This window comes from Taudactylus pleione, unplaced genomic scaffold, assembly GCF_031769625.1.
Source record: "Taudactylus pleione unplaced genomic scaffold, aTauple2 ptg000041l, whole genome shotgun sequence".
NCBI classification, from domain to species: Eukaryota; Metazoa; Chordata; class Amphibia; order Anura; family Myobatrachidae; genus Taudactylus; species Taudactylus pleione.
Window position 1 is genome coordinate 29,260,554 of NW_028284443.1, and position 12,737 is coordinate 29,273,290.

The following is a 12,737-nucleotide window of genomic DNA, read 5'->3' on the forward strand; positions in this document are numbered from 1 at the left end:
AGGGCTGGGGCCTCTGGGAGAGGTGAGGGGCCAACTGCAGGGAGCAGACAAACGTTTCCACACTCCACATGCACAAATCAGGTGATCACCTACAGAGCGTATATTTTGTGGAACTAAAAAGTCTAAGCAGGAGAGTCAGGGGTTGCATATAATTAATGAATAATGAGTATGTATGTATGGGGTATACATACAGTGCATCCGGAAAGTATTCACAGCACTTCACTTTTTCCACATTTTGTTATGTTACAGCCTTATTCCAAATCTGAATAAATTATTTCTGTCCTCAAAATTCTACACACAATACCCCATAATGACAACGTGTAAAAAGTTTTTTTTTGTGATTTTTGCAAATATAAAAAGATAAAAAACCCTAAGAATTCACATGTACATAAGTATTCACAGCCTTTGCTCAATACTTTGTTGATGAGCCTTTGGCAGCAATTATAACCTCAAGTCTTTTTGAATATGATGCCACAAGCTTGGCACACCTATCTTTGGGCAGTTTCGCCCATTCCTCTTTGCAGCACCGCTCAAGCTCCATCAGGTTGGATGGGAAGAGTCGGTGCACAGCCATTTTCAGATCTCCCCAGAGATGTTCAATTGGATTCAAGTCTGCGCTCTGGCTGGGCCATTCAAGGACATTCACAGAGTTGTACTGAAGCCACTCCTTTGATATCTTGGCTGTGTGTTTAGGACCGTTGTCCAGCTGAAACATGAACCATCGCCCCAGTCTGAGGTCAAGAGCGCTCTGGAGCAGGTTTTCATCCAGGATGTCTCTGTACATTGCTGCATTCATCTTTCCCTCTATCCTGACTAGTCTCCCAGTTCCTGCTGCTGAAAAACATCCCCATAGCATGATGCTGCCACACCCATGCTTCACTATAGGGATGGTATTGGCCTGGTGATGAGTGGTGCCTGGTTTCCTCCAAACATAACGCCTGGCATTCACGCCAAAGAGTTCAATCTTTGCCTCATCATGGTCAGAGTCCTTCAGGTGCATTTTGGCAAACTCCAGGCGGGCTGCCATGTGCTTTTTACTAAGGAGTGGCTTCCATATGGCCACTCTACTGTACAGGTATGAATGGTGGATTGCTGCAGAGATGGTTGTCCTTCTGGAAGGTTCTCCTCTCTCCACAGAGGAATGCTGTAGCTCTGAGAATGACTATTGGGTTCTTGGTCACCTCCCTGACTAGGGCCCTTCTACCCCGATTGCACAGTTTAGACGACTGGCCGACTCTAGAAAGAGTCCTGGTGGTTCCGAACTTCTTCCATTTACGGATGATGGAGGCCACTGTGCTTATTGGGACCTTCAAAGCAGCAGATATTTTTCTGTACCCTTCCCGAGATTTGTGCCTCAAGACAATCCTGTCTCGGAGGTCTACAGACAATTCCTTGGACGTCATGCTTGGTTTGTGCTCTGACATGCACTGTCAAGTGTGGGACCTTATATAGACAGGTGTAAGCCTTTCAAAATCATGTCCAATCAACTGAATTTACCACAGGCGGACTCCAATTAAGCTGTAGGAACATCTCAAAGATGATCAGTGGAAACAGGATGCACCTGAGCTCAATTTTGAGCTTCATGGCAAAGTCCGTGAATGTGAATACTTATGTACATGTGATTTCTTAGTTTTTTTGTTTGTTTTTTTTAATAAAATTTGCAAAAATCTCAAAAAACTTTTTACACGTTGTCATTATGGGGTATTGTGTGTAGAATTTTTTAGGACAAAAATAAATTTAATCCATTTTGGAATAAGGCTATAACATAACAAAATGTGGAAAAAGTGAAGCATTCTGAATATTTTCCAGATGCACTGTATGTGTGAAATGCATGGAACATATCATGTAACACACTCCATATACCCAACTCCTGTCCTGCACATGCCTGTGTATAAGGGATGTCTATACAATAATGTACAGTGATCACTACATCTAATGCAGATTCTGTTGTGAAAGTTTATCACAAAAACTTTATTTCCCCCAAAACAAACGTGGATTTATAGCAGTAATTCTGCTGCAGAAAATTTCTCAAGTCCTACATATGTCTAACTACATATTCCAAATGACATGTAAGCATGTTTCTGATGTGTACACAGGACATGTGTATAGTGGTACCATGACTGACCATTTCCACTTAAATAAAAAAACGGTTATAAACGACAGATTTACATGTCTAAATAAACAGCAATGTGTGTGTGTGTCAGGGTCGGCGCACAGCAGGGAGGTTGGAGAGGTCCCACCGCCTTCTCCATTTGCCGGACGCCTGCTGAGATTTTGTTACCAATGGGCGCTTGGCTGCTCCTTCACTGCAGCTGGAGGCTAGAGCTCACTCCTGAGCTCCTCCTTACGGCAGACGCAGTGGGTGTAGTGAGAGACGTCACGACATCTCTCCCATATTGCAGAGCGCTCTAAGTGGTCGGATGGCAGCGGGCACAAGACCAGGGCTTCAGGTAAGTACAGTGTTGAGTGTCATTAGGTGTCTGGGGCACTACTACTGTGGGCATAGTATAAGGGGCACTACTACTGTGGGTATTCTGTGTAAGGGCACTACTACTGTGGACATTGTGTATAAGGGGCAGTACTGTGCGCATTGTGTATAATGGGCACTACTGTATGTCGTAACATAAATAAGGGACACTACTATGCAGTGTAATGTACATCAGGTGCACTATGTGCAGTGATATGTGTATAAGATTGTGCTATTGTGTGGCGTAATTTTAATTGAGAGGGGGGCTATTGTCTGGCCACACCCCTTCCTTGTGAGATTGCGCACTTTTTTTTGCAACAAATGCTGAATGTGCGCGTAGTCCCTTTATAAAGAATGGGAGTTGCTGCACACATTGCATCCCCAATTTCTATCCCAGGTACTTAAAGCAGAATGCATAGTTTTTAGTTGAAATTTATTCTTATTTTCTATAATAGGATGTTTGTTAATGACAGAAGAATGTGGAATTAGAGGTGTCTAAAACTACCTTCACTTACCTTAAAGCGTTTGTTTCTTATACGTGTCATGTTCATTAACATAACTCCAGAATTAATTCCAGTCTTTCCATAGTAAGGGTGCCGGGCAAAACGGTTATACCACCCTATGCGTGGCTCTTCGTGCTCTGGGGCCATAGCAGCAATCTGAGAAGAATTAAACTGAGCCAGAAAGGACCAAATATCATCCACTGGACGTAAAAACAAGATGTCTGTATCGACATACAACAACGAGTCCACATCTTTGAGTATTAACTGCAAAGAGAAGAATTCATTACTTATGCATAATTTTACTTTACCACAAGTTACATTAATGTTCTCCACCTTTTCCTCATTGTACCTCCCATTTTTGCTTTTTGCATACCTACACTTATTGTTAGTAGACCTCAGCATTCTAAACTGTGAAACAGACCTGTCTCATTGACAAAGCAACTGAAGCCACTTGATATCTGTATGAATATACTGCAGCACAACTATTATAAATCTAAAGGCAGTTACTTTGGAATTGGACTGTAACAGTCATAGGGCTGATACACTGTGCATGAGATTGCAATTATTATCATCATCGTTTGTATGGCGCCACAAGTGCTCCGCAGCGCCTTACAAAGTACATAAACAAATAAGTAACCAGCGACTTACAATACAATACAAAGCAGGACACTGACATGGATAATAAACATAGCTACAGTGGGGCAAAAAATTATTTGGACAGCCACCGATTGTGCAAGTTGTTGCACTTTAAAAGATGAGAGAGGTCTGTAATTTCCATCATAGGTACACTTTAACTGTTAGAGACAGAATCAGAACAAAATATTCCGGAAATCACATTGTATGATTTTTACACAATTTATTTGTATATTCTTGAGGAAAATAAATTTTTGGACACCTACCAACCAGCAAGAATTCTGGCTTTCACAGACCTGTTACTTCTTATTTAGGAAGCTCATCTATCCTCCACTCGTTACCTGTATTAAGGGCACCTGTTTGAACTGGTTAACTGTATAAAAGACACCTGTCCACACCCTCAAACAGTCAGACTGCAACCTCTGCACCATGGCCAAGACCAGAGAGCTATCTAAGGACACCAGGGACAAAATTGTAGACCTGCACAAGACTGGGATGAGCTACTTGACAATAGGCAAGCAGCTTGGTGAGAAGAGATCAACTGTTGGCGCAATTATTAAAAAATGGAAGAAATACAAAATCACTGACAATCTCCCTCAACTAGGGGCTCCATGCAAAATCTCACCTCGTGGGGTATCAATGATCTTGAGAATGGTGAGGGATCAGCCCAGAACTACACGGGGGGACCTGGTCAATGACCTCAAGAGAGCTGGGACCACAGTCACAAAGGTTACCATTAGTAACACAGTACGTCATCATGGATTCAAATCCTGCAGCGCCCGAAAGGTCCCCCTGCTTAAGCCAGCACATGTCCAGCCCCGTCTAAAGTTTGCCAGTGACCATCTGGATGATCCAGAGGAGGATTGGGAGAATGTCGTGGTCAGAGGAGACCAAAATAGAACTTTTCGGTATAAACTCCACACGCAGTGTTTGGAGGGAGAAGAATGATGAGTGGCATCCCAAAAACACCATACCCACTGTGAAGCATGGGGTGGAAACATCATGCTTTGGGATGCTTTTCTGCAAAGGGGACAGGATGACTGATCCGTATTACGGAGAGGATGAATGGGGCCATGTATCGTGACATTTTGGGGAAAAACCTCCTTCCCTCAGTAAGAGCATTGAAGATGCAACGTGGCTGGGTCTTCCAGAATGACAATGACCCCAAACACACCGCCCGGGCAACTAAGGAGTGGTTCCGTAAGAAGCATTTCAAGGTCCTGAATTGGCCTAGCCAGTCTCCAGACCTCAACCCAACAGAAAATCTGTGGAGGGAGTTGAAAGTCCGTGTTGCCCAGCAACAGCCCCAAAACATGACACATCTAGAGAAGATCTGCATTGAAGAGTGGGCCAAAATACCTGCTGTAGTGTGTGGAAACTTGGTCAAGAATTACAGGAAACATTTGACCTCTGTAATTGCCAACCGAGGTTACTTTACAAAGTATTTCAGTTAAACTTTTTGATTGTCCAAATATTTTTTTTCCCAAAGAATATACAAATAAATTGTTTAAAAATCATACAATGTGATTTCCGGAATTTTTTTATCTGATTCTGTCTCTCACAGTTGAGGTGTACGTACCTATGTTGAAAATTACAGACCTCTCTCATCTTTTAAAGTGCAACAACTTGCACAATCGGTGGCAGTCCAAATACTTTTTTGCCCCACAGTATATTAGCGACCTTTACACCCACATAATCAGCCAAGTGTTAGTTGCCCTAGTGGGGAGTAAGAGATAAATGAAAATACAGTAGGGAGAAGCACAAGAGGGTAGAGGGCCCTGCTCGAAAGAGCTTACATTCTAAAAGGGAGGGGCAGACAAACAGGAGTGACACAGATGGGGTAGGCGCGGAGGCAGGAAGATGTAGCAGCAAGTTAGGATGAGAGCTGGAAGGCTTTAATGAAGTAGTGGGTCTAAAGAGCTTTTTTGAATGATTGTAGAGAGGTGCAAAGTCTGATGGGGAGAGGGAGTTCCAAAGGTGGGGAGCAGCACGGGCAAAATCTTGGGAGACGGGAGTGGGAGGAAGTAATCTATTGGCATGAAAGGCTGCGTGTATTAAGTGAACGAAGATGGCGGGCAGAAGAGTGAAGGGAGATGAGATCAGAGACGTAATTGGGAGAGGAATGGGTGAGGGCTTTGTAAGTGAGTGTGAAAACCTTCAATTGGATTATGAAAGGGAAGGGGAGCCAGTGGAGGGATTGTAGGAGAGGAGAGGCAGATGTAGAGCTTTTAGAGAGGAAGATGAGCCGAGCAGCAGCATTGAGGACAGACTGGAGAGGAGAGAGATGGGATTTGAGGAGGCCAGATAGGAGGTGGTTACAGTAGTCCAAACTGGAGATGGCCAGTGAATGTATGAGGGTTTTGGTGGCATCCTGTGTAAGAAAGGGTCTGATCTTGGAAATATTCTTGAGATGGAAACGACAGGACTGTGAGAGGTTCTGAATTTGTGGTTGAAGGAGAGGGAAGAGTCCAGGATGACTCCAAGACAATGCAATTTGGGACTAGATGAGATAGTTATGCCATCTATTGATAAAGAAATAGTGGGAAATGAGGTTATGTGGGAGGGTGGGAAGACGATCAGCTCAGTCTTAGACATATTAAGTTTGAGAAATCGCTGGGACATCCAGGAAGAAATGGCAGAGAGACAGTTGGAGATACGAGTCAGTAGAGAGGGGGAAAGATCAGGTGAGGAAAGATAGATCTGAGTATCATCAGCATAGAGATGATAATGGAGGTCAAAAGTGCGGATGAGTTTACCTAGAGAGGACATAGAGAGAGAGAATAGGAGAGGTCCAAGAATAGAACATTGAGGAACACCTACTGTAAGAGGATGTGGGGGGGGAAGGGGGGGGGAGGGAGGAGGAGGCATGAGAGGAAACAGAGAAAGAACTGTCAGAGAGGTAGAAGGGCAGCCAGGAGAGAGCAGTGTCACGTAGACCAAGGTAGTGAAGGATATGTAGCAGGAGAGGGTGGTCCACAGTGTCAACAGCAGCAGACTTTTGTGAGGGCAGTTTCAGTGGAGTGGAGAGAACAGAAGCCAAACTGACAAGGGTCAACGAGGGAGTGGAAGGAAAGAAATGTGGTGAGGCGGTTGTAAACAATACGCTCAAGGAGTTTGGAGGCAAAAGGGAGGAGAGAGATGGGTCGGTAGTTAGAGAGAGTGTTAGGATCAAGGTTAGGTTTTTAAGAATTGGGGAGACAAGGACATGCTTGAGTGCAGAATGGACAGTGCCAGAAGAGAGGGAGAGATTAAGGAGGTGGGCAAGATGGGAGCAGGCAGAAGGAGAGAGGTAGTGGAGGCGGCGTGAGGGGCTGGTGTCAAGGGAGGGAGGTGGAAAGGGGGTGGACGGACTGGATGAGAGCCATTACTTCCTCTCCAGATACAGGGGAGAGGGATGTCAAAGTCGGTAAAGTGAATGGGAGGGGTGATCCGGGAAAGGAGGATGTGGAGAGCAGAAGGACTGGTTGGATATGATGTCCTGACGTATGGAATCAATTTAGATTTAAATTAGTTAGCAAAGTCAATGGCAGAGAGCAAGGAGGGGAGACGATGAGGGGGTGGACAGAGGAGGGAGTTGAAGGTGGAAAAGAGACGTCGGGGATTTGAGGACTAGGAGGAGAAGAGATTCTTGAAATATGACTGTTTAGAAAGGGAAAGGGCAGCACTGGAGGATGACCGCAGAAATCTGAAATGGAGAAAATCAGCCTGAGAGCGTGATCTTCTCCACTGTCGCTTGGCGGTTCGTGAATATTTTTGCAGGTGTCTGGTGCATTTGGAATACAAAAGTTGAGGTGTGGATTTGTGTGGGTAAGTAAAGATCGTCGGAGCAACAGAGTCAAAAGCACAAAAGCAGAAGTAAGGGAGGCAATGTATAGGGAAGCGGCTTGTTCGGGGCAGGAGAAAGAGAGGATGGGGAGAGAAGTGAGTCAAGTAGAGAAGAAAATGAGACTGCGTCGATGGCTTCAATGTTACGCTTAGAGATGGTATCTTTCGAAGGTAGAGGAGGGGAAGGAGAGAGGGATAGGTTAAAAGAGAGAAGGTGATGGTCAGAGAGGGGGATTTGTTCTTAAGCTATTCAGAAGACTAGGGGGCAATTCAATTCTGCATGAGGTTAAATCAGACAGGATCACATGATGTACAGGTGATATACACATCACCCACACATACTGTAACTCAACAATACGCACTTTCTTCACAGACTCATGCATATTGATGTGATTTTGTAGTGACATGAAGCGGTGTGGTGCCGATTATCAGCGCTAAGCACTGTTTCAACAGCAAATCACAATGCTTTTTTTTTTCTATCATTTTTGCCATCAAGCAGTCACAGTAATTTCTTTGCATACCATGCACACAGTGGTTTTATGCTGTACAGTCAGGTGCATAAATATTGGGACATTGACAAAATTTTCATATTTTGGCCTCTATTCACCACCACAATGGCTTTGAAATGAAACAAACAATATGTGCTTTAACTGCAGACTTTCAGATTTAATTTGAGGGTAATTACATCCAAATCAGGTGAACGGTGTAGGAATTACAATGGTTTCTATGTGCCTCCTACTTTTTATGGGGCCAAAAGTAATGGGACAAACTAAACAATCCTAAATCTAACTTTCACTTTTTAATACTTTGTTGCAAATCCTTTGCAGGCAATTACAGCCTGAAGCCTGGAACGCATAGACATCACCAGACGCTGGGTTTCATCCCTGGTGATGCTCTGCCAGGCATCTACTGCAAATGTCTTCAGTTCCTGCTTGTTCTTGGGGCATTTTCCCTTCAGTTTTGTCTTCATCAAGTGAAATGCATGCTCAATCAGATTCAGGTCAGGGGACTGACTTGGCCATTGCATAACATTCCACTTTTTAGCCTTAAAAAACTCTTTGGTTGCTTTTGCAGTATGCTTCGGGTCATTGTCCATCTGCACTGTGAAGCGCCGTCCAATGAGTTCTAAAGCATTTGACTGAATACGAGCATATAATATTGCCCGAAACACTTCAGAATTCATTCTGCTGCTTTTGTCAGCAGTCACATCATCAATAAATACAAGGGAACCAGTTCCATTGGCAGCCATACATGCCCAAGCCATGACACTACCACCACCATGCTTCACTGATGAGGTGGTATGTTTTGGATCATGAGCAGTTCCTTTGCTTCTCCATACTCTTCTCTTCCCATCACTCTGGTACAAGCTGATCTTTGTCTCATCTGTCCATAGGATGTTGTTCCAGAACTGTAATGGCTTTTTTAGATGTTGTTTGGCAAACTCTAATCTGGTCTTCCTGTTTTTGAGGCTCACCAATGGTTTACATCTTGTGGGAACCCTCTATATCCACTCTTGTGAAGTCTTCTCTTGATTGCTGACTTTGACACATATACACCTACCTCCTGGAGAGTGTTCTTGATTTGGCCAACTGTTGTGAAGGGGTTTTTCTTCACCAGGGAAATAATTCTTCTGTCATCCACCACAGTTGTTTTCCGTGGTTTTCCGGGTCTTTTGGTGTTGCTGAGCTCTACGGTGCGTTCTTTCTTTTTAAGAATGTTCCAAACAGTTGATTTGGCCACACCTAATGTTTTTGCTATCTCTCTGATGGGTTGTTTTGATTTTCAGCCTAATGATGGCTTGCTTCACTGATAGTGACAGCTCTTTGGATCTCATATTGAGAGTCGAAAGCAACTGATTCCAAATGCAAATGTCACACCTAGAATCAACTCCAGACCTTTTACCTGCTTAATTGATAATGAAATAATGAGGGAATAGCCCACACCTGTCCATGAAATAGATTTTGAGTTGATAGTCCCATTACTTTTGGCCCCTTAAAAAGTGGGAGGCACATATAGAAACAGTTGTAATTCCTACACCGTTCACCTGATTTGTATGCAATTACCCTCAAATTAAATCTGAAAGTCTGCAGTTAAAGCACATCTTGTTTGTTTCATTTCAAAGCCACCGTGGTGGTGAATAGAGGCCAAAATATGAAAATTCTGTCAATGTCCCAATATTTATGCACCTGACTGTATATATTCTGAATGTATGGATGTGTTTATGTAACTATAGCTCTAACGAGAGTCACCAAACTAATGTGGGGTACACACCTGAACAATGAATCGGCTGGCCCCACCCAATGATTTGGAAAGTGTTCTGCACAAACGATGTGTGTATACACAATTACAAACTGGCCGCCTAATATAGCTGGCTACAGAAACCAGTTGTGACATAATTGTCTCTGGTTCCTGCAGCCAGCATATGGGTTGGTTGGTCTCCCGTGCACATAGGCAGATTTTCACAATATATATGTCAGATCCATTGCATCTGCCGTGCTGCAAAGTTGATGATATGTATGTGTCTGTGAACGATGTGGTTCACAGATGTATTGTGTGTACAAACCCGCTGAAGGGTCAGGGCAATATATATAGTTTGTCTGCTGTACGAATGATATGTCATTCAGTGTGTACCCAGCATTAGTTTCTATCCTGGGCCCTTTCTGACCTAAAACTCTCCTTGATGGAAGAATGCAAACAAGAGTGACAACTCATGATTCATTGTAGATAGATAAAATGATATACCTACACAATAGATGGCATAGATAGCATATAGATATATGTAACTGAACAAAACATTACCGGCAAAAACAACCTCTGTGATGCACAGGGCTTGAAGAGTTTCCTCCATTCTGCTGCATTCTCCATAGGAAAGGATATAGGGTACAATGTGTACTTAAACTTCTGTTGAAATTCCCAACTGCTGAGCTGTAAAAGATGATGGATAACCGATTACAAAGATGTTCAATTATGTAATCAGCTTCTCTCTTCACAGCTGCTGTCATTTGTACAGTCAAACTGTAGCCATTAAAGAATCATTCTGCTCAGCGACTGAAACTGCCTTTGTGTACAGCATTTTGTTTAGCCACGTCATATGATAGTTATTTATTTCATCATGATCACAACTCTACTATGACAGCTGCCGTCAGATCATACGGAAATAACATAAGCCAGCAGCCTTTGGGCCTGATTCAGAGTTGGGAGTAGAATGAGAAAGAGCAACTAACGGTGCATTTTTGAAAACCATGCTGCACTGCAGGTGGGGCAGATATAAAATGTGCAGAGAGATTAAGATTTGGGAGGGGTGTGTCCAAACTGACATCTACATTGCAGTGTAATAATAAAGCTGTGCAGCATTGGTGGGCTACATACAAAAGCAGCCAGTATTTACCCCACATGCAAAATAATGTATGTATTTGCACCCCTTGCATTGCAGCATGGTCTGTCCAGGTACACAGCTACCTGCTATTACTTACTCTATTCTCAACTCTGAATTGGGCTCTTTATGTGGTTTCTAGACACACGCACAAAATACAGCATCTGAAGAAAGACAAACAAGAATTTAACAGCACTACAGCAACAACCAATGAGTGGAAGCACCAAATATAGGTATTAATATGCCACAAAGCCTAGAATAAACAGGCCATATTTATACAAACTAAGCATCAGTGGTGCAATCTTAATATAAAGAAAAAGTGTGCTACATAGCAGTTTTTAGTTTAACATGAAACATAATAGTAACAATGGAGCACACTTTTTAGGCAACATAATGGCACACAGGTAAGTCCCAGTTTATTTACAAGAGAGTCATTCTAAGTCAAATAGGTCTGAAATTTTCTGAAGCTCTCACCAGGAAATTGTAAGGGGAAGACGTATTCTTTTTTTAAATTAACGAAACGGCTGTAAGTAACTTACAATTGTGTTGAAGTCATTGTGCAATTGCTCTTCGGCAAAAATATGAAAGTGAAGAGGTTTTCTACTGAAAAGAAGTGCAGATTTCAGCATTGTGACTGTCTCGTCCAGACGATCGCCGCAAGCCACAACAGCCAGGTGCATGGGACCCAAGTCATGTTTCACAGGAAGATTGTATCTGCAAGAGAAGACCATACACGTCTGACAAATATACACAAGGTTTACGTTTCATAGGGTCTCTAGTAACAAGTGCTGCACAACAAACGGCTCCAGACCCTGTCCCAGAATAACAAAACTCCATTACTAAAGGGGGGATTCAGTTCACTACTATTGTTCAGAACAGCATAGAAATATTATTTATCAAAATCTAAAGAATTAGTAACACAAGAAAAACAAAAGTGCATTTAGCACTTTGATAGATTCTTCTATGAACTTACAAATACATGTATGCACATCAAAGGCAACTAGATGGCAAAAACAGGCAACTACAGATGTGTCCTCATACATCTAGCCTCAATATGCCACAAAGTGAGTGAGCCGAAAATGCGTCCAAGTCGCAATGCGACTAGAACACACAAGCAGATTGCTCTGATTCATATGATATGCGACACTTGTATATCTGTGTGGGACTGAGTCAGTATATGAACCACACGAGAACATGGAATGAAAAAAGCTGCGGCCGCCACATTGTAGTACTTCGTATACAGATTCAGAGACTCATTCGCACACAGATATACAAGTGTCACATATCAAATCAGCACAGTCTGGTGCATCCCAGGCATGGGAAAACAAACACAGAGCACATGTTGTATCACAGTGATATCGTACCTCTACAAAATCATCTGTTCTGACACGCTATGGGCCTGATTCAGAGGTGGCCGCTATTGCCGGAGTGACTGCGACCTTTTATGCAGCACGACTGAGTCTTTATGCTAATGCTGCAGCTGATGGAATTCATACAGAGACTCTCCCCGGCTGTGGCACTAGTCTGTCACTTGTGTAAAAAGTCGCACCTTTAAATATTGACCCAGCCCTATGGAGACCCAGAATGTCTGTCTGAACAGGGTCTCTGGAATCAGTACAACAGCGGAAAAAGCTGCATTCACTGACCCAAACACACCTACAGCATGTAGTGTTCCTTCTAGGGTGGCCATGGGGCAGAGCAGCTTCCAGTCAGGGTTGCACTTTGCTGTGCACACCCGTAAAAGGGGCGTAGTCACTAGAAAAGGGTGTGTGTCCTTGAGATGTGCCCCATTTTCATCACTGCAGGGCATGTGCCCAGCACTCACGAAGATGCTGGGCTGCCCCCAAGCTCTCCCGCAGCGTGAATAGACGCAGTGTGGCATTTATTCTTTCAACAGAGGAGCCATGCAGCCAGGAAGAGCCGGCAGCCAGAAAAA

At 43.4% G+C, this 12,737-nt stretch overlaps 1 protein-coding gene across 2 annotated transcripts in view; it reads right to left on the bottom strand.

The window, feature by feature from the left end:
• Window positions 1–12,737, bottom strand: part of GXYLT1 (glucoside xylosyltransferase 1) — a 59,880-nt gene that overhangs the window by 17,449 nt on the left and 29,694 nt on the right. For both annotated transcript variants that reach the window (XM_088456431.1, XM_088456439.1), the window contains 3 exons: window positions 11,341–11,515; window positions 10,228–10,353; window positions 2,983–3,234 (listed from right to left, as the gene is read on the bottom strand). In XM_088456431.1, coding sequence (XP_088312557.1) covers window positions 2,983–3,234; window positions 10,228–10,353; window positions 11,341–11,515 — 553 coding nt within the window. The remainder of the gene's footprint in view (window positions 1–2,982; window positions 3,235–10,227; window positions 10,354–11,340; window positions 11,516–12,737) is intronic.